The 22,352-nt window shown below is 41.9% G+C and overlaps 1 protein-coding gene across 5 annotated transcripts in view; it reads left to right on the top strand.

Annotated features, from left to right (window-relative positions):
- DPYS (dihydropyrimidinase) overlaps positions 1-22,352 on the top strand; it is a 155,539-nt gene that overhangs the window by 87,491 nt on the left and 45,696 nt on the right. For 3 of the 5 annotated variants that reach the window (XM_059995046.1, XM_059995041.1, XM_059995043.1), the window contains one exon: positions 13,459-13,554. In XM_059995046.1, coding sequence (XP_059851029.1) covers positions 13,459-13,554 — 96 coding nt within the window. Of the gene's footprint in view, positions 1-11,520; positions 12,190-13,458; positions 13,593-22,352 lie in introns of those variants that run through there. The other 2 variants (XR_009516635.1, XM_059995044.1) reach the window with 2 other exon arrangements.

Raw genomic sequence — 22,352 nt, 5'->3', positions numbered from 1 at the left:
TATGTGTGTCTTCTTTTAACTAGTGGGACTGGGGAGTCTGGGAGGTTGGTTTTGATTCAGAATTTCCTGAGAGACATCTGCTTCCGCAACTCCTGGAAATCCGGTCGCTCAGCAAACCCCATGTAATCAAACTGGATACTCAACCTTACAATAACTCCAAAGCAAATAATCCAATTACACTGATGAATGCAGGATTTGAGGGAATTAAATGGAGTCAGCGTGGCTGAAAGATGCTGCAGTGATACCTTCCAGCCCCTATGCTTCCTGGTCTGTGCTCTGATCCTTCTGTGTGTGCAGAGAAGCTGAGTTTATATTCCTTCTCCTGGGTAACTAGGCCAAGAGGGATTTTAAAAACATGCAGTAAAATCAGGGCAATTATGTTCTCACTGCAGACACATCTGCCCCAACTTACTCACTTAGATCTGGGGTGTAGTCACACTTTTGACAAAGGATGGTAGGAATCTAGTTTACTCAGTTGTGATTCGTTTTGAACACACAGTAAAAAGGATGATGAAATACATCTATGGAAGAATCACAGGTCTCTTTTCTCAGGTAAGAGATACTTTAAAATATGACTTTTCTCCTCCACTTTGGTTGATGAAAAAATTAAACAATAAGATGACTGAATCCTCTGAAAAGAAGAATGAAATTGCTTTTTTAACTAGAAGCCAATTTTCACTCAATATTTAGAATTCAGCTTAAATATCACCCTCACTCAGAGGCTTCCCCAGACCCAACACCATAGGGTTAAGTCCCACTTTCTGTTCCTCCATATCAAGGCCACCATATACCCCGTCACAGCACCACACCCCACTGTACTATATCTACCTGCTTTACTTGTTGACCTCCTCCAGGAAACTGAAAGCTCGTTCAGGGCAGGGCTGTCTGGTCCACTGTTATTTCCCCAGCATCTACCAGAGCACCAACTGATGGGCATTCAATGGATAATTATCAGAGGACATGAAGGAGTTCCTGCTAAGTTCCTGAATTGATACTGATGAACTAAGTGAGAACTTTCAACAAAATAAGGATAAATTTTGTGGAGTATTTTAGTGTGAAGGGGCTTTAAATGAAGAAACGGATTCGTTGTCTAGTATTTGGTGGATCTCTTTGGGAGAATGAAATAGCCTCAGGATTCTACATTAACAAAATCATTTGAAATGAATGTGGGGATCCCTACGTTGCTTTCCTTAGGCTTTGTCATGAAAATGTTTGTAGAAACATAGTTCTAAATAAGTGACCTAAGGCAATGGAAAAACATGATTCAAGCTATTAATATTTAATAGCTTGTTTTTCAGGATTGCCTCTGGTATACAAAGTAAGGGTCCCTTTGTCACTAAACAATTGCATTCTCAAGGTCTGTGCAAAGACTAGATGGAATTAGTAGCTTTTTTTTTTTTTTTTTTGGTAAATATTCACTCCTTACTCTGATGGGCAGTATGATGTACTGGGAAACAAAAAAGTGTGGGATCTAAACTTCTATTTCCTATTTGTGAGGCCTTAAACAATTCTTAAAATTAAAAAACAATTCTTAAAATTAAAATACATTATGAATTTATCAAAACATACCAAAAGCAAAAAAGTTAACATAATCACACTTATATACCTATTATCCTGTTTAAGAAAGAAAACTTTACCAGTACAGCTGAAGAGCCCTGTGTGCTTCTTTATTCATTTTCCTTTCCTCCCCCAAGGTAACCAGTGTCTGGAATCTGGTGTTTTATTCCCATGTACAATGCATCTTTTATATATTTGCTATATGTGTACATATCTCTAAGCATTGTTTCGTAGTGGTTAAATCTCATAAAAGCATTATATAGTATGTGTTGGTTTTTTCTTTGTTTGTTGGTATGTATTCTTTGGTTTCTGCTTTTTTGCAGTCAACATGTTTGGGAGTTATTTGTTTTGCTAGGTCTAGCTCTAGTTATCCATTTTATCGCTATACAGTGTTTCCTTGTATGACCACACCATAATCTATTTACCCATGTTCCTGTTGATAGACATTTAGGTTGTTTCCATTATCATAAACAACACTGCCATAAGCGTTTTTGTACCTATTTCCTTGTGCTCACTGAGTGCTTCCCTAACATATATGCCTTGAGTGAAGGGGGGTGGAACTGACGGGTCCGAAGGTGGGCGCATTCTCCCCTTAGATACTGGCAAATTCTCCTCCAAAGTGGAAACGTACGCCCCCCATAACAGAGTGTAAGAGTTTCTGTTGCTCCAGATTCTCACCAACATTAGATATTGTCCAACTTACTAACTTTGCTAATTTGATTCTTGTCAAAGTTATTGGAGTTTCAATTTGCATTTTCTTGAGCGCTAATGAAGTTGAGCTCCTTTTTATTATGCAGTTTAATTGATCTTACTAAGCGTCAGCATCTTCATTTATAAGATGAGAATAATGGTATCTTCCTAATGCACAAGGGTGCTGTGAGGGTTACAAAGCCCATACTGCGTGGTCAGCACGGGCTAGCTAGGATTACTACTAACAGTGTCATGATGAAATAATAAACAGCGTGCTGCCCAGAGACTGCCGAAGTCTTGACTTCTCCTTCTGTGGGAAAGCTCACCAGGCTTGGTAATGCCAGCTCCCTTGGCAGCTGGAGGAGCATGGAAGCCAAGACCGGAAGGGCGGAGTGAGAGAAGGGACAGGGTGAGGGACTAGCACAGGCCTGGGGAGGGCTCAGTGGGCATGGTGGCCCTGGGTCCTGGCACATGTGAGCAGTCAGCAGGGGCACAAGCAGAAATATGGGGGATGCGCAGAGCCTGGCTCTCAAGTGACACCTGTGGATCCAGCAGGTCCCAATGTCAGCATCTGCCGGCTACACCTGGGACCCTCTTCTCTCAGTGTTTTCTCTCCCCTCTGCCTGCCCACTGGAGAGGAGACAGCGTCTTGTGGGGGAAAGAGTGTCGTCCTGCCACTGCCTTTAAAGTCACAAGGCTGGATTTGAACCAGATGATCTAGATGCTTGACCTTCCTGAGCCTGTTTCCCCATTGCTAAGGTGGGAACAATTCATAATACTTCCTTGGCAGGGAAGAGGCGAAAGGATTAACTGAGATGGTATGGAAGGTCAGATTCATCCTCTCCTCGTGGCCCCTCCCCTACACCTGCTTTTACTCTTTTTTTAGCCTTCTTTCTCACTTACCTACTATCGAACCCCCTGAAGGCACCAATAGATTCATGAGATTTCTTTGTGTCAAACCCACTCTCTCCCTTTCCTTCTTTTTGGAGAATATCTGCGGACAAGTTAAAAGGAAATAAAGGCAGTGGATCTATCATTTATTAAACACCTACTGTTTATAGAACACAAACCAAACCCCTCAGTTTTGGCTGCCACTGTCCCTCAACAGTCCAGTGAGTAACACAAAGAAGTGCTCAATGAATTCATCTTGGGAAGAGAAGACAAAGAAGATTATGGTGATGGAGGAAGAAGAGAGAAATAATTCACGAATGAAAATCAACACTACAGCAAACCATTATTTGTGTTCAGGGGTCAGGACGGCATTTATCTCAGGAGCTATCCGTAGCGTGTCAGGGGAGTTTGTAAAAATCTAAATGGCCAGTTGTGAAATATATTTGCCCACCTTTTAACTCGGCCTATACACTAATCTAACACGATAAAATAACTCTGTTATATTTGTCATACAAAATATTTGCAACTGCATTATGATTGTAAGTTCCTTGAGGGCAGGGACAGTTTCTTAACAGCTTGTGCCCCAAACAACACCAGCACAGTGATTTACACAGGGCAGACCTTCACGATGGGCTTGGTGAATTGAAATTAATGTACTGTGGCCGAGGGGATTTAAAGGAAAGCGTCTGAATTTGGAAAGGTTCGCTGAAAGAAAAGGATTTAAAATCCTATTGATGAAGACAGTCACACCTGGCAGAGGAGAGGAGGAAGTATATTCTAGGAAAAGGAACAGTGCAGCAGAAGCAGAGGTTGGCTCAGCCAGGGCCATCCGCCAATGGAGGTTCACTGGGGACTGGCCATTGTGGTTCTAGGGGCCAACAGAGTTTTCCATGACAAGCTGTTGGGGTAAGGAAGTATTCTCAGGGCTTTTTCAAGCATTGCTTTTTGCCTTAGAGTAGGATGTAGTCTCCACAAGAACACAGAACCTTTGGCATTTTCTTTCTTAAGATTTCTATAAATGTGCTCAATGGATCATTAATATAACGTTTTTTAGGCCCTTATTGAAACAGAGCAGGACCCAATGGGGCTCCTGGACACGGAAGCCTTTCAGTGTCCCCTGTTTCTTGTTTGTAGGGAATAGACTCCAGCCTCCATGACCTTCCAAAGGGCAGGTTTGAACGGTTGCTAATCAGGGAAGGGAGGGGATGCAGAGACAAGGGAGGAGACCACCTGAGGCCAGATCAAAGGAGTGCAGGCCCTGCACACACCCTGATCCTTAGCAGCAGCTCTGCCCCTGAATCATTGCTATAAAAACTCCTCACCAAATCCTCCCAGTTTGGGACACATGGTTTTTGAGGCCTGAGCCTACGATGTCCCCTTTTGCCTGGCAAAGCAGTAAAGCTGTTCTTTTCTACTTCACCCAAAACTCTGTCTCCAGGATGCGCTTAGGCACCGGTGCACAGAGGCTGAGCTTTCACCCCTCTGCAGGCAGACATTTGGGAATTATTTATTCCCACTCCCCCTCCTCCCAAGGCCTGCATTCTTTTCGTAAGTGGTTTACAATACTCAGAGTTGCTTTACACCTTAGATGCAACTCGCTCTAAAGACTTCTCTTGTCTGGGGAATTCTAGTAACAAGACTTGCTTTCTCTTTTCTAAAAGAACATGGCACGGCCCCTCCAATCAATATTTACTGGCTCTAGGTCTGCTGAGAGGGAGAGAGGTTTACATTAAGAAGATGTAGACACAGCCCTCAGGGAGCTCATAATAAAAATGTTACGGGGAGAGGAGTCAAAAAATTACTAATATTCTTAGGAGTGGAACTATGCCGGCAGTGGTGGGATTTCAAGGGAGTTCCTGAAAAAAGGATTTTCTTGTTGTGGTTTTTGTGTTGTTTTTTCCTTCTCCTCCTCCCCCTCCCCCCCCCCCCCCCCCGGCTCCTCCTTCCTGTAGGCAAAGAAGGAAAAAAATGAAGGTTTCTGAATCTTAGTTGTAGGATCCTAGAATCTACCTTTATGCCATGGAGCTAATGAAAGAGGGGAAATTGAAGGCGTGAGTTGGTATTTCTCTTTACTGAAATTCTTTGGAGGACAATGGTATAACACTAAGAAGGAAAGATTCTTAGAATAAGATGGGAGGGGTGTGGGCAAAGACTCAGAGCCCCAAAAGTTATGCTTCATGCACCAGAGGACACATGACCTGGGCAAGGAGCCTGGGATTTGGAATGAGAAGGTGGTTTTCATCACTTCTCAACGTGTGGCTTGGGGAAAGTCACTTAACCTCTCTGAACCTCAATTTCTTTTTTTTTTTTTATTTTGGGGGTAGGAGTTTATTAATTAATTTATTTATTTTTGCTGTGTTGGGTCTTCGTTTCTGTGCGAGGGCTTTCTCTAGTTGTGGCAAGCGGAGGCCACTCTTCATCACGGTGCGCAGGCCTCTCACTATCGCAGCCTCTCTTGTTGTGGAGCACAGGCTCCAGACGCGCAGGCTCAGTAGTTGTGGCTCACGGGCCCAGTTGCTCCCGGCATGTGGGATCCTCCCAGACCAGGGCTCGAACCCGTGTCCTCTGCATTATCAGGCAGATTCTCAACCACTGTGCCACCAGGGAAACCCCTGAACCTCAATTTCTTGATCTATGAAATGGAAATGATAATACCTGCCCTGCTTACTTTACTGCTTTGAACTGAATGAAGTTTGTGGACAATAAAACATTATGAGTGTTATGAGTATAATATGATGATAATATCAATGCCAGGCTCAAAAAGTCAGTTACTCTGGAAAGCTGGTTTGTAGTAAAAAGAAGATTCAGAATGAGAGAGATTCTAAAGGCCATGGGAGATTTGAAAATAGCCTGGTGAGATCACTGTAATTACAGAAGGACGCTTTTAAGGGGAGGGTGACAAGAAAAGGATTAAATAACTGAGAACTGAACAAGAAGTTTAACAGGGGCCCCAGAGAAGGAGGAGGTGTTGCTGGGTCCCACTGGAGGAAGCTGGAGGTTTTGTTCACTGATACATGGAGGAATGGGGTTGGGGAAGAGCTTATAATGTGAGCATTTACTGTGAGTCACTGTACCATCCCTATTGAGTGTCACATGTAAAAGCTAGAGCCAAGAACAGGCATGCCAAGTGAAGGCTAGGACTGCATTCAAGAACCCATGGAGAAGATGCACTGAGCTGGGAGGACCAAGATGTTGAAAGGAGTTGGACACTCCAGGCGAGTTCTGAAACAGCTCAGCAGGAGGCAGTGGGAGGAGTTCAGAACGAGCGCACGGATATCTGGGCAGAGAAGGCTGCCAGGAGGTGTAAGGACCTGCCGTGGGGATGGGTTGGAAGCCAAGAAGGTCAGTTCAGGAGGAGCTGGAATCCTAGGCAGGGTGGCAAGGATGCTACCTCGTCAGGAAGGAGACTTGGCAGACACCCTAGATTCGGACCAGAGCTACAGGGCAGAGAGAAGCTTGATTCCCAAGAGCGGGACATGAGGCCAGTGTTTAGGTCTTGCCCATCCAGAGAGCAGTCAAGGACAGCAGGCTGCTTGTGACCTGGAACTATGTCTCATTGCTCTCCGTAGCCTCACTACCTAGCACAGTGCCTGGTGTTCAGAAAGCACTTGATCCATGTTCGTTGGAATGAACCAAAAAATGAATGACAAAAGAATAAGGCCAAGTTCAAAATACCCAATAAGCTTTGAATTTTATTCCTCCCTCTGGTGGCTTTTGACAGCGTTTGGCTTTCTTTCTAGGGCCAGATAGTTCATGTGGAACCACCCTCACGGTCCCTCCTGAGAACTCTTGGCCACCCAGTGTGTCTCCTTCCCTTCTCTTTAGTGGTAGATGTGCTCGATGTGGCCACATTCCACTTAGCGGCTTGTTTCCATGGCAACTTGCTTCATTATGCCACACTCACCCTGCCTCTCATTACGAGGCATTGCCGTATCTTATTCAGATTTCTAACCCTGTCAGTTCCCAGCCGTGTTTATATCCTGTCTGATATAGAATGTCTTACATTAAGGGAACATTGTCTTCTCAGAAAATTAACTTTAAAAATTGCATTTAAACACATTATGGCATGATTTATTTTCCAACTAGAAATATCAATTTTCTCCACAACTTCCTTGCCAAGAAACAAGTTCCCTTGTCAGCCATTTTCACTGACTCTTTTCAAAACTTTTTTCTCCATGCATATTTTAAAGCCCTGGACAGAATCTCCAGAAGAAGCATCTGGCTCCTGAAGTAATGTATGGCTCTCAAACTTACACCTGCATCTGCGGACTCTAGCCCCTGGTGGTCACTGCCATGGTCAGACCACCAGCAATCTCTCCCTTGGTACTGAAGATCTGAACACCATCCCAAGAAAATGTAGGCACAAGAGTCACAGGGCACACTTCATTTCATTTTATTGTGTCACTTTTATTAGACCAGTCTATTTGTGTTTTAAGACTCCCGACATGGTTTTCATCACTTTAATGAAGAAAGATCTAGCTAATCTGTTCTTAGAATCCATCTTGGTCAACTTACAGAGTGTGTCTTGACCTTAGTCTCTTTCTCAGCTGTCAACTATTTTAAGAAACACTCAGATGGGACCCACTAATGCCGGTTCAGGATCACCTCGTCTTTTCTTTTCAAGGCGGATTTTCACATCTGCTGGAAGAACTGTCTGCCACACACCTGCCACTTGTAGCCAGTGTGGATAGGCTTGTCCTTGGTCCAGCAGCTCATTCTGTTCCTCAGTTGGGGCCTTTCACCATTCCTTACCTTCCCATAAAGCACCAAATGGATTCCTACATTTGGTGTCTCTCACTTATAAGGTCCCTCATGGCTCAGCTCAGTGTATTGCTGGGATCCTTCATTTAGGTCTTTGCCTCAATGCTCAGTGAGCCTCTATGTAGCAGAACATTTATTTATTGTGGCTAAGATATACTTCCAAGTTCCATAGAACAACTTTCCTCTGGCTGTGCAGGGGAAAAAAAAAATTCAGTTCTGAAGGACCTACTATATAGCACAAGGAACTACACTCAATATTTTGTAATAGCCAATATGAGAAGAGAATCTGAAAAAGAATATATATATAACTGAATCACTTGCTGTGTACCGGAAACTAACACAACATTGTAAATCTACTATACTTCAATTTAAAAAAAAGGAAAAAAAATCAATTCTGATTTCTCCTGCCCTTTTCACACCTGCATTTAGAGTTAGAATGCATCAGAGGATGTGTAAAGTTCATCCTAACCGTGCAGCTATGCTATAACCCAGTAGAAGATATTTTCTGAAGAGTTGGTTACGCATACCAGACATACTGTACAAGGGGTGATTTTTTTTTTTTTTTTTTTGCGGTACGCGGGCCTCTCACTGTTGTGGTCTCTCCCGTTGTGGAGCACAGGCTCCGGACATGCAGGCTCAGCGGCCATGGCTCACGGGCCCAGCCACTCTGTGGCATGTGGGATCCTCCCAGACCGGGGCACGAACCCGTGTCCCCTGCATCGGCAGGCGGACTCTCAACCACTGCGCCACCAGGGAAGCCCCAAGGGGTGATTCTTGTAGGGGAAAGTCTTTGCTGGTTGTTTACTGTACTGGGTTGAATTGTGTCCCCCACAAAAATACCTTCAGGTCCTAATACCCATTATCCGTGAATATGACCTTATTTGGAGACACGGTCTTTGCAAATGTAGTCAAATTAAGATGAGGTTATACTGGATTAGGTTTGGTCCGAATACGACTGCTGTTCTTAAAAGAAGAGAGAATATTGGACACAGAAGGATGAAGGTCACGTGAAGACAGAGGCAGAAATTGGACTTGTGTTGCCATAAGCCAAAGGATGTGAAGAATTTTCAATAACCACCAGAAGGCAGAAGAGACAAGGGAAGATTCTCTCCTAGAAACTTTGGAGGAAGCATGGCCCTGCCAATACCTTGAATTCAGCTTCCAGGCTCCAGAACTATGAGCGCATACATTTCTGTTGTTTTAAGGCCTCCAATTTGTCATTTGTTACAGCACCCTAGGAAACCAATACATTCACCACTGGAAAACTAAATAAAGGTAAGAAGTTTGAGGGGCTTCCCTGGTGGCGCAGTGGTTGAGAGTCCGCCTGCTGATGCAGGGGACACGGGTTCGTGCCCCGGTTCGGGAGGATCCCACATGCCGCGGAGCGGCTAGGCCGGTGAGCCATGGCCGCTGAGCCTGCGCGTCCGGAGCCTGTGCTCCTCAACAGGAGCGGCCACAACAGTGACAGGTCCGCGTACCGCAAAAAAAAAAAAAAAAAAAAAGAAGAAGTTTGAAACTTGGGAATTTTGTCCTGCCTCCAACGTTCAAATCCCCAAGGATAAATGGGAATTTGCCCAGTTTGTTTCTTGGATATGAGAAAAAAAGAGACATTTTTTCCTCCCCTGACATTGGTATCATTGTTAGCCGTAATATATTAGACTATCATATTTGAGCTACTGCCTAAATATTTACAGCTCCTCCTGGAGAATGAATGCCTAACATCCTGATAAGAGGCTGCTTGAGAGACACACCCCTGACCATGATGCACAGCTTTGCACCCTCCCTCCATGCCCAGCTAGTGAATTAAACATGACTGCTTGAGTTGACTCCTTAATCTGCAAGGGCAGCAGGCAGCTTGGGGGTTGGATGTGATAAGTAATGGGGATTACAAATGACCATTGTAAATTCTCATCCGAGGAAAAGCTCCGCACAAATTGCTTTTTAGATTATTTTTTTGTTTGTTGTTTTGGGAGAAAGAGTTCTAGAGCTGAGGCTTGATGGAGAAGCTGGAGTAGGGATGGGAGCAAATGCAATGGTTTGGTAACGAAATGATAGTGGCAGTTAACACTGGAAAAAAAAAGGAGATTCAAGAGATGTGCAGCAAGGGAATTGGTTGGGTGCTGGACAGAAGCAGAGTTACAAATAAAACTGACTCCTAAGCTGAGAAAATCTGGAAAATATTTGGGTCACTGATTGTGATGGGGAGTTGATGTTTGAGACTAAGAAGGGCAAGAAAGAGGGTGATGAGGTTGGGGATCTAGCTGCCTCATGAGCTAATAGAGCTCGTAGGGCTCTCAAAGTCATTGACTCCAAGGGTCACCCTGAGGCCCACAGAGGGGAAACTACTCAACCAAAATCCTACGGCCAGCGACAGACAGAGCCCAAGTCAGAATCCAGGACTCCTATCATCGTCCTGTATTCTTTCCAAATTAGAAGACTGGAAGAAAGTGGGAAGCTTTAGGCGGAAGCATGTAGATTTTGTAGAACCCCGCTTTATGGCTGGTAACAAACACGGTTCCCGAAAAAGAATATATGAGCAGAGGCTGCAAACCACCAGCTCATGGATTGACCTCGACTCTATTTTTTTAAATTAATTTTTGAATTGATTACTGGGAATTCCCTGGTGGTCCAGTGGTTAGGATTTGGTGCTTTCACTGCTGTGGCCTAGGAACTAAGATCCCACAAGCTACCCGGCGCAGCCAAAAAACATTTTTTTAATCGATTACTAACAGTTAAAAAGTAAGCAGTATATGTGGAATCTAGAAAACGGTACAGATGAACTTAGTGGCAAAGCAGAAACAGAGACACAGATGGAGAGAACAAACGTATGGATACCAAGGGGGGAAGGGAGGGTGGGATGAACTGGGAGATTGGGATTGATATATATACAATACTATGTATAAAATAGATAACTAATGAGAACCTACTGTATAGCACAGGGAACTCTACTCAATGCTCTGTGGTGACCTAAATGGGAAGGAAATCTACAAAAGAGGGGATATATGTATACATAGAGCTGATTCACTTTGCTGTGTAGCAGAAACTAACACAACATTGTAAAGCAACTATACTCCAATAAAAATTAATAAAAACTTAAATTAATTAATTAAAAAATAATAAAAGGCCTTAAAAAAAAAAAAAGAGTAAGCGAACTCCTCTAAAACTCTGGCTGTCTAGCTGTTCTGGGACAAGCCAGTGGATCTATGAGAAAGGAGGAAGAGCTGCCCTCTGTTTAGATGAGGCAGGCAGGCACAGGCTGGTGTGCCCATCTACCTGGCCGGCTTCGCTAACTTATATTCTCTACCTGGCCCCTGCGGGCCCTGGAGTCTGCCAGCCCTGGGAGGGGAGGAAAGGCAGAGGCCCTGAGCCCGAGGCCGAAGCCAGAGTTGGGACTCTTAATGGCAGGGGTGAAAACAACCTGGCAAAGAAACCCAGGGGCTAGAAGGACTAGAGAGCCTAGGTCACAGAAGCTAAGGTCTTGTCCAGAAAGTCAGGGACAGACATTTCATCTATTTTTAGATAAAGCAACAGGATGTGGAAACCAAAAATGTGGTCAGTTCTCCCATACTGCGCAATGGTGATGACTTATGCAAAACATCCTCTTTTCCTATTTTTAACTAGATCACAGAAGCTGCATCAAAGGACTGGCTGCTGACTAATCCTGTTGAGACACCTTTCTCTGAGTTGCATAAATGTCATCTACACGAGCTAGAGAACATTTGAGAAGGAAAAAAACACCCTGTTAAGACTCCTGCACACAGGGCATTCTTAAAAATAGTCTTCTGAGTGGTATCAAGGTGTTCTGGGCCACAGCTTTCTGGAACTTATCTAGGATTTCATGGCTGAATGGTGCAGATATTCAAAGAGAAATCATTCATTTATTAAAGATGAATTAATGATCCATGACGTTTTTGGACTCTAAAGTACAGTGATGACAGTTTTTCAGTAGATCACCTGGAGAATTACGCTGATTTTTTCAGCAGAATTATTATCTAGTTGTATAAATATCCCTGCACCAGGAACAGGCATTTTATTGGAGAAAAGGAATCAGGAATGAAAGCAAAGGGTTGTCAATGCGTTATGGACGAGAACCACATCATGACAATGGCAGGCCTTGGACGTCAGCAGAGAGCTCAGCCATCATGGAGGGCAACCTTCTCACTTTACTGAGGGGGGAGACAGAGCTGTTACAGGTGGTGTGGAGGCCCTGCCCCTCCCCCCCCGGCCCCCCCCCAGGCCTCACCACTTCTGTGCGTTCCCACTGTCCAGTGGCCAGACTCTGAAATCTCTTTGCCTGGGGGCTTTTTTCATAACTGAGGAAAGCCAGATGTGCCAGGGAATAAATACCACCGAGAAGCAGCAGCAGCCCACAGTCAGGGACTGGTAGGACTTGGTGTCTAAATACCCCAGGCCCTCACCCCTCAGTGGGGCGTGAGCTCTACAAGCTGCTAACACAGAGAGAGTAGGCTGCAGGCTTTAGCAGGCAAGTATCTTGCTAGAGTTAATGTAATAATGTTGTTTTGTTTTCAATGTGTATGTCTGTGTGTGTGGTATGTATAGTTTATATATGTATATTTAAGATGTATATATTGTGTATATTAATGTATATATGTAACTATGGGTATATAATAAATAATGTATATATGATGTTTATATAAGTTACTTTCTATTTACGGAAGGTGATACTGTTTTTCCATTTACAGTGGTGTTATAAAGTTTCCTTTTATTTTTTAAAAATTTATTTTATTGAAGAATAGGTGATTTACAATGTTGTGTTAATTTCTACTGTATAGCAAATGATTCAGTTATACATATATATACATCCTTTTTCATATTCTTTTCCACTATGGTTTATCACAGGATGTCGAATATAGTTCCCTGAGCTACACAGGAGGACCTTGTTGTTTATCCATCCTATATATAATAGTTGCCTCTGCTAGTCCCAAACTCCCAATCCTTCCCTTCCCCACACCCTGTCAGGTCGTCAGCCTCTGTTTCAAGTACGGCACCTCTGTCTTTGTTGGGTTAAGAACTGGTGATATAAAGAAGGAATTAGAGATACAAACTACTAGACATAAAATAGATAAACAACAAGGATTTACTGCATAGCACAGGGAATTATATTAAATATCTTGTAATAACCTATAATGAAATATAATCTGAAAACGAAAGCTGGATCACTTTGCTGTACACCTGAAACTAACACAACATGGAAAATCAACTATACTTCTATTTAAAAAATACATTGTAGGCTTTGAACTGTACATTTAAAAATTGCTAAAATGGCAAATTTTATGTTACATATATTTTACCATAATAAAAAATACAAAATAAAAATATATAGGTTTAAAAAAAGGTGACTTAGAGGAAGGGGGCTTTACTGCTTAAAAGAATAGTAGTTGATACGTTTGCAAATTTCAAATGGAGTACAACACTCAATCGATCACGAAATTGAGGCCCAGAGAGATTAAATGACATTTCCCAGTTCCCACACAGAGTCTGTGACAAAGCCAGGACAAGGCCCCATTCCCTTAACTCCCATCCATGCTCTTTCCACAGTACTCACTTCCTGAGGAGGCGGGACTTGAAGAATGGGAGGAAGTGAATGGGGAGAGAAGATTGGAGCGTGCAATGAGGAGGTCCAAGAGAGCAAAGGTGTGAAGGGGGAATGCAGGCGACTCTCCCCAAGCCAGGTGGGAAGAGCTTTTTGACTAAAGGGAGGGTTGGGGCAGAAGCGGGGTCAGATTGGAGGGGAGTGTGAATGACCGATGGGAAGAATGTTAACTCCCCAGGACCTATGATGCAAATCTCTGAGCTGGGAAACGATAGGTCAAAACCGTGCTGTAGGAGGCAGCATGGTAGAAAGTAACTATGTTCAAATACTGTTTCCAGGACACAGTGCAGACAAGTTACTTAGCCTCTCTGTGCCTTGGTTTCTTCACCTACAAAACAACAACAGCGTCAGAACTCCCCTCATGAAATTTTGGTGAGGATTAATGGAACTAATACACCAGAAACAATATCTAGTATCTAGTAAGGACTCAATAAATCATACCTATTATGATTTCTAAGGACTGAATTGACTCAAGAGACAGAAGTGCCTTGGCTGAGCTAGTTAATAGCAGAGCCAGAATTAGGAGTCAGTTCCTATCATTTCTAAGTCAACCTTTTTCTTTCATTGTATCATATTTTAAAACAACGGATTATTTATTTTCTGGTATGTATTAGCATTTCGACTTGCAAGACATAGCACTCATTCTTTGTGTACAATCACTACAATGGTTTCCTTTTGGAAAAAGAATTTTGATCAATTTTCTTTCACTCTCCAATTAATATATCACATTTAGAGTGAGTGCACTGTGTGCTTTGAAAAAGAAAGACTTTCAATTTTCAGGTCTTCAGGCAACTGACATTGCAGCCTGACTTTAAACCATAAGAAATTACATATGACCTTTAGAATATAATAACTATTCCGATTGCTTCTTTGTGTCTGTGGAGAAAACATTTATTTTTACCAAATGTTATCTTTTCCCGCTTTCATCAAATGAATCATACTTAGGACCCAAGAGCATCTGTTGTTCTTTATGATTCATTGATCAACCATGAAAGAACAAACAAATCAAATACTGAAACTTGGGTGGCACTTTATTGGTGATTGTCTAAAGGAGACTGTGGTCTCCTGAAGAATCATAGACCTTAAGAGATGGCAGCTTCCTTGGAGATTCCGTATCCCTGCTCCTTCATCTTTATAGATGAGAAAATTCGGTTCAGAAAGGTGAAGTGACTTTTGCAAAGTCATCCAGCTAGTTGGTGGAAAAGAGGGATTTTGATCCCACTTTTTTTTTTCTAACTTTGAAAAAGAAAGAGGGATTTTGATCCCCCGCCCCTTTTTTTTCTGACATCGCATCATGTCCTGCATCAACTCATGGATTTCTGAAAAGTCTTCCTGCATTTCAGGTAGGCCAGATCCAGTTTGCTGCTTCTTTGTGCAAGTAAAGTTTTATTGAAACACAGCCATGCTCATTCCTTTACTGATTGTCTATGGCTGCTTTCTCACTACAGTGGCAGAGGTGAGGGGGTTGTACCAGACCCACATGACTGCAAAGCCTGAAAGACTTACTATCAGTCCCTTCACAAAAAAAGTGTGCCAGTTTCCATTGTATATCAAGCCTAGTTGAAATTCTGTTTTTTGTTTTTATTCTTTTTGTATCAGACCCTAATGTCAATGTTGAGTAAAGTGGGCTTGGGCAGGGAAGAATGGGAAAGAAGAAAGAGAAAGGAAAGAGCTAACATTTATTTGTCTCATTGGGGGAGACTTTTTATGTGTCACCCCATTTAATTCTCAAAAAGATGCTATCAGATTGCTCTTTTAAGCCCCATTTTATAAATAAGAAAACTGAGGCTAAGAGAGAGAAAAGCCGAGTTGCCTAAGTTCATGTCACTAATAATTAGCAGGACTAAGGTTTGAATCCAGCCTTCCCCATTCTAAAACTCTCTGTTCTTTCTTCTGTACCATGTGACTGTCATAGTCAAGGTTACCTTCTGTTTTTAAAATGTGATATATCATCCCTTAAATTGAAAGAGTTGAATTAAAAAATAATATTGGATACCAAATCATATTTGATAAATAGTTAAATACTAGTTACAATTGTCTAATTCATGATGCCATCATGGGTTTTGTTTTCCTCTGGGTGCTCATTTATACAAGTGGGTGAGTTGGACTGCAGAACATAATAGTACATTTTTTGACAATTAGCATTTTGCATTATTGGCTAAACTTGATGGATTTAATAGCTCCTGCAGCAACTTGTAGAATGGAGGTCTTGTGTGTATGTCCACACAGCTAATTACATAGATACCACATAGATGTGTTTTTATTTAATCAACAATTCCTCCTCTCCAAAGTTGGCTACACTTCTCTAAAGCAGTGTTTACCAGTTTGCCTCATCATCTGAATTGCCCGTGAAGACCCTTAGAAGACAGATTCCCAGGACCCTTCCAGGTCTCTCTAGTTAGTATATCTGGGTTTAGGTTTGGGAATCCATAATTTTACATTATTTTGTAGCCTCGGAAGGTAATTCTGATGATTAATCAGCTCTGGGAACCACTACTCTGTAAGGTCATGAAGGGATGGATGTCCGTGTCTTTGTCTCAGTCCTTCCTGGTCTTCCCTTACATCCTCTAACCTGTCCTCTTCCTGAGTCCCACTCGGTGATCAGTGGGTACATTGTTCCTTGTCTTTGCTGAATGAGGCTGGGGGCAAGGGCATCTCACACACCACACTATGTATTCCCTCAGTGTCCAGTAAAGCAGTGCAGGCACTTTCTGCCTTAATCGTAGTTACTGTGTTTAGTTATGCTTTTATCTCTCTCATTGCTTTTTTTGCTTTTCATTTGCATTTGCAAAATTTCCTCAGATACAAATCTGACTAACTTCTGCTTTTTGACTAAAAAGTGAGGTTCATAGACACCCAAAATTTAGATCATAAAAGTCTATTATCCCCTGTACCCTGTTATTCATCTCCCTGTCATTTCCAACTTTTAAAAATGTCACTGCAACCATTAGCAATTAAAATCAAAAGGTACTTTGTACCCTGAAAGTTTGGTAGTCTCAGACACGCATTAATTTAAATCTTTCCTCCCCACTGTACAGGGTTTACATTAGCCTAATATAACAGGCTTTTAAGTATACATATATAACCACACTCAACACACATTCATTTTATTAACCAGTTCCTCTACCATAGTATAAATTAAATAAAATAATTATATATAGTAGGGTGTATATGTTAATCCCAAACTCCTAATTTATCCCTCCCCCCCCCAACATTTCCCCTTTGGTAACCATAGTTTCTTTTCTATGTCTGTGAGTCTGTTTCTGTTTTGTAAATAAGTTCATTTGTGCCAGTTTTTAGATTCCACATATAAGCGATACTGTATGATATTTGTCTTTCTCTGTCTGATTTCCTTCACTTAATATTATAATCACTAGGTCCATCCATGTTACTGCAAATGACATTATTTCATTCTTTTTTATGGCTGAGTAGTATTCCATTGTGTATATGTACCACATCTTCTTTATCCATTCCTCTGTCAATGGACATTTATGTTGCTTCCATGTCTTGGCTATTGCAAATAGTGCTGCAATGAACATTGGGGTGCATTTTTCTTTCGAATTATGGTTTTCTCTAGATATATGCCCAGAAGTGGGATTGCTGGGTCATATGGTAGCTCTATTTTTAGTTTTTTAAGGAACCTCCAGACTGTTCTCTACAGTGGCTGTACCAATTTACATTCCCACCAACAGTGTAGGAGGGTTCCCTTTTCTCCACACTCACTCCAGCATTTATTATATGTAGACTTCTTAATGATGGCCATTCTGACCAGTGTGAGGTGATACCTCACTGTAGTTTTGATTTTCACTTCTCTGGTAATTAGTGATGCTGAGCATCTTTTCATGTGCTTTTTGGCCATATGTATGTCTTCTTTGGAGAAACGTCTATTTAGATCTTCTGTCCATTTTTTGATTGGGTTGTTTGTTTTTTTGATGTTGAGCTGAATGAGCTTTTTATATATTTATAAAATAAATAATCAACAAGGACCTACTGTATGGCACAGGGAACTCTACTCAATATTCTGTAATAACCTATGTGGAAAAAGAATCTGAAAAAGAATGGACATATGTGTATACATAACTGAATCGCTTTGCTGTACACCTGAAACTAATACAACATTGTAAATCAACTATACTCCAAAAAAAAAAGTCAATCAGGACTGTTAAGAAAAATAAAAGACATTTACAAGCTTCCCATTCAAGATGGGGACCTAAAAGGACCCTGAACTCACCTCCTGCCACAGACACACCAAGTTTACAACTACACATGGAACAGTTTCCTCTGAAAAAAACCCTAAAAACTGGTTGAGGCACTCCTAGCATCCAGCGAACGAGAGAAGGTCTACATGGAAGCCCCCGGTAGGAGAGGCTGGGATACAGTCTCTCCAGAAACCCCACTTCCTCCTCCTTTTCCTCCTCCTCTTTGACCCCTTGACCCCTGAGAACCCGCAGCTTCTCACTGAGGAGCAAAAGCTTTAAACCCCACATTGGGCACCTCCCACTTTTAAGATCTGCACCTGAGAGACGGGCCTCCAAAACATCTAGCTTTGAAAACTAACGGGGGCTCTGTCCACAAGCCCCACAAGGCTCTACGGAACTGGGCTCTTAAAGGGTTCGCACTGGGATGCACCAGCCCCAAAGCTCAGGGCAAAGCGTGGATGCAGGGTGCCAGGACTTGCAGGGGGAGAGGCCCACGTGCTGGTCTTGGAGTTGGCCTGGGCTCAGGCATCTGATCAGACAGGCATTTGCTGGCGCTCTGGGGGCGGGGGGAGGGACCGGGGGGGAGCTGGCGGCTGCCATCTTGGCTCTCCGTCCGCAGCCTCCAGGGGCCAGGGTACCCTGAGCGGAGCTTTTATGTGTGTCTGGCTGCCGCCCAGGAGCCACTCCTTGATTGCCTGGCTCTGCTGGCCAATGGTGCTTGCGTCCTTGGGTCCCCTGGGAGTATGGTAATCTGCAAGGTGGTTCTTGGTCTGCCACCTGGGGCAGTGCACAGACAGCAGTCTGAGGCACCCTCCCCAGGCTCTCTGCGAGTGCCGCCTCTTTGCTGGTCCTGGACCTCCGGTTGGAGGTGCAGGCCCACCTATAGGGCTCTATGGACGTGGATGTGCTCTCAGGGAAGGTAGGCTAGTGTAAGGCATCTTTGCGCTCTCCCTCTGCCTTGCTATATAGCTCACAGACAGGAGTTTGTACACTCCTCTGGAGTCCCAATTTGGGGGACTGCTTCCCCAGGGGACACCTCGAGATGGTGGCCAGCGAGGCATACACTTGCAGTCCCATAGGATTTGTATATACCTGCATACTTTAAAAGCTGCTGCCTGAAGGTCTGGCTTCTTAATCACATACCACAATATAGCACATTAGAAAACTCTAAATATGAAAAATAATCTTCCACAATCTCACCAGCAATCATTGACTTTTTCATTCATGCCACCTTCTAGTCGCTGTCCAGCTCATTTTCAGAATCTGTATTGACTTTTTTCTTCCTGTATTGTGATTTTAAAATACAATATTTGTTTAACCAAAAAAAAAAAAAAAAAACTCTTAAAGAGCTATGCATAAGCTCTACCAAGCACAGCATTGATTTCTAATGTGTATGTGAGTAATAAATTTACGAATATCATGGGTTACCCTCCTTGTGTTTCTTGTGCTCTCCTGCAATAGTTCATGGACTGGCTTTGCGAATCGGTGCTGTCCAAATAGATATCTTATATTCATCTCTTCAATTCTTGCTTACTAAACTTCACAGATATAGTGGTTCCCCATGATATATTATTAAGAACAAACAATTAACTTGTCATTTTATTTAAAAGAACAAAGTTCTCATTTCAAAAGCTCTGCATGCATTTACCATAATTATATGGGAATCTTTTCAAAGCTGCTTTTTCATCTTTTGAGGTTCCCCCTCTAACTTTGCCAAATATAGTTATTAATAAATCTCTACAATAATTAATTTTAAACAAATTTGCTTATAATTTAAAACAAGTTTGGAATGTTTTATTTATGTAAGCACTTTTGTAAATGCAAAAAGATATTGGGCATCCTTGAAAGTAATATTGGGTTGGCCAAAAATTTCGTTTGGTTAATGAATACATTGTTCAATAAAGTTCTTAGTGAAAATGAAAAATGTCTTGTATTTTTACTTAAAACTGAACGAACTTTTTGGCCAACCCAATATTTAAAAAACCTGACCTTATAAATTCTCTGATGTATGAACTTTGTATTAATACTTATATAAATGCATACCACCACCTCTTCCATTACCATAAGGCTTAATGATTATGGTCTTAGGGTAATGTTAAAGATTTCTTTTAAATAAGTAGTACCCAACATCTTTTTGAGAACATTTAACTTTTTTTACTTGGAGGCAGTGTGAGGGATTGGTGAATCTAATCATTTACATCAGATTCAATCTAGTGTGTATCCTCCCTTAAAGTAAATGAGTTAACCTTATCATTAAACCTTATTTTGTTTTAAATACAAGAATAATAATAGGGCTTCCCTGGTGGCATAGTGGTTGGGGTCCGCCTGCTGATGCAGGGGACACGGGTTCGTGCCCCGGTCCAGGAGGATCCCACGTGCCGCGGAGCAGCTGCGCCCATGGGCAGTGGCCGCTGGGCCTGCGCGTCCGGAGCCTGGGCTCCACAGCAGGAGAGGCCACAGCAGTGAGAGGCCCGTGTACCGCAAAAAAAATAATAATAATAATGATAATAATAATAATAAAATAATTGACCTCAATGGTCTTTGTCAGTATTAGTGACTTGGGGTGAAAAAGTTAGTTCTTACTCACTCAGAAATAAGATATTTTGATCCACCAGAGGGCAGACAGAAGAAGCAAGAAGAACTACAATCCTGAAGCCTGTGGAACAAAAACTACATTCACAGAAAGATAGACAAGATGAAAAGGCAGAGGGCTACATACCAGTTGAAGGAACAAGATAAAACCCCAGAAAAACAACTAAATGAAGTGGAGATAGGCAACCTTCCAGAAAAAGAATTCACAATAATGATGGAGAAGATGATCCAGGACCTCGGAAAAAGAATGGAGGCAAAGATCGAGAATATGCAAGAAATGTTTAACAAAGACCCAGAAGAATTAAAGAACAAACAAGCAGAGATGAACAATACAATAACTGAAATGAAAAATACACTTGAAGGAATCAATAGCAGAATAACTGACGCAGAAGAACGGATAAGTGACCTGGAAGACAGAATGGTGGAATTCACTGCTGTGGAACAGAATAAAGAAAAGAGAATGCAAAGAAATGAAGACAGCCTAAGAGACCTCTGGGACAACATTAAATGCAACAACATTCGCATTATAGGGGTCCCAGAAGGAGAAGAGAGAGAGAAAGGACCAGAGAAAATATTTGAAGAAGTTATAGTCGAAAACTTCCCTAACATGGGAAAGGAAATAGCCACCCAAGTCCAGGAAGCACAGTGAGTCGTATACAGGATAAACCCAAGGAGAAACATGCCAAGACACATAGTAATCAAATTAGCAAAAATTAAAGACAAAGAAAAATTATTGAAAGCAGCAAGGGAAAAATGACAAATAATATACAAGGGAACTCCCATAAGGTTAACAGCTGATTTCTCAGCAGAAACTCTACAAGCCAGAAGGGAGTGGCATAATATACTTAAAGTGATGAAAGGGAAGAACCTACAACCAAGATTACTCTACCTGGCAAATGTCTCATTCGGATTCGATGGAGAAATCAAAAGCTTTACAGACAAGCAAAAGCTAAGAGAATTCAGCACCACCAAACCTGCTTTACAACAAATGCTAAAGGAGCTTCTCTAAGTGGGAAACACAAGAGAAGAAAAGGACCTACAAAAACAAACCCAAAACAATTAAGAAAATGGTCATAGGAACATACATATCGATAATTACCTTAAACGTGAATGGACTAAATACTCCAGCCAAAAGACACAGGCTTGCTGAATGGATGCAAAAACAAGACCCATCTATATGCTGTCTACAAGAGACCCACTTCAGACCTAGGGACACATACAGACTGAAAGTGAGGGGATGGAAAAAGATATTCCATGCAAATGGAAAACAAAAGAAACCTGGAGTAGCAATACTCATATCAGTAAAATGGACTTTAAAATAAAGAATGTTACAAGAGACAAGGAAGGACACTACATAATGATCAAGGGATCAATCCAAGAAGAAGATATAACAATTATAAATATATATGCACCCAACATAGGAGCACCTCAATACATAAGGCAATTGCTAACAGCTATAAAAGAGGAAATTGACAGTAACACAATAATACTGGGGGACTTTAACACCTCACACCAATGGACAGATCATCCAAAATGAAAATAAATAAGGAAACAGAAGCTTTAAATGACACAATAGACCAGATAGATTTAACTGATACTTATAGGACATTCCATCCAAAAACAGCAGATTACATTTTCTTCTCAAGTGCGCATAGAATATTCTCCAGGATAGATCACATCTTGGGTCACAAATCAAGCCTCAGTAAATTTGAGAAAATTGAAATCATATCAAGCATCTTTTCTGACCACAATGCTATGAGATTAGAAATGAATTACAGGGGAAAAAACATAAAAAACACAAACACATGGAGGCTAAACAATATGTTACTAAATAAGCAAGACATCACTGAAGAAATCAAAGAGGAAATCAAAAATACCTAGAGACAAATAACAATGAAAACACGATGATCTAAAACCTATGGGATGCAGTAAAAGCTGTTCTAAGAGGGAAGTTTATAGCTATACAAGCCTACCTCAAGAAACAAGAAAAATCTCAAATAATCTAACCTTACACCTAAAGGAACTAGAGAAAGAAGAACAAAAATAAC

This window comes from Delphinus delphis, chromosome 17 (assembly GCF_949987515.2).
Source record: "Delphinus delphis chromosome 17, mDelDel1.2, whole genome shotgun sequence".
Taxonomy (NCBI): domain Eukaryota; kingdom Metazoa; phylum Chordata; class Mammalia; order Artiodactyla; family Delphinidae; genus Delphinus; species Delphinus delphis.
The sequence above is the reverse complement of the archived record's forward strand: the minus strand, read 5'-3'. Positions and strand labels throughout refer to the sequence as shown.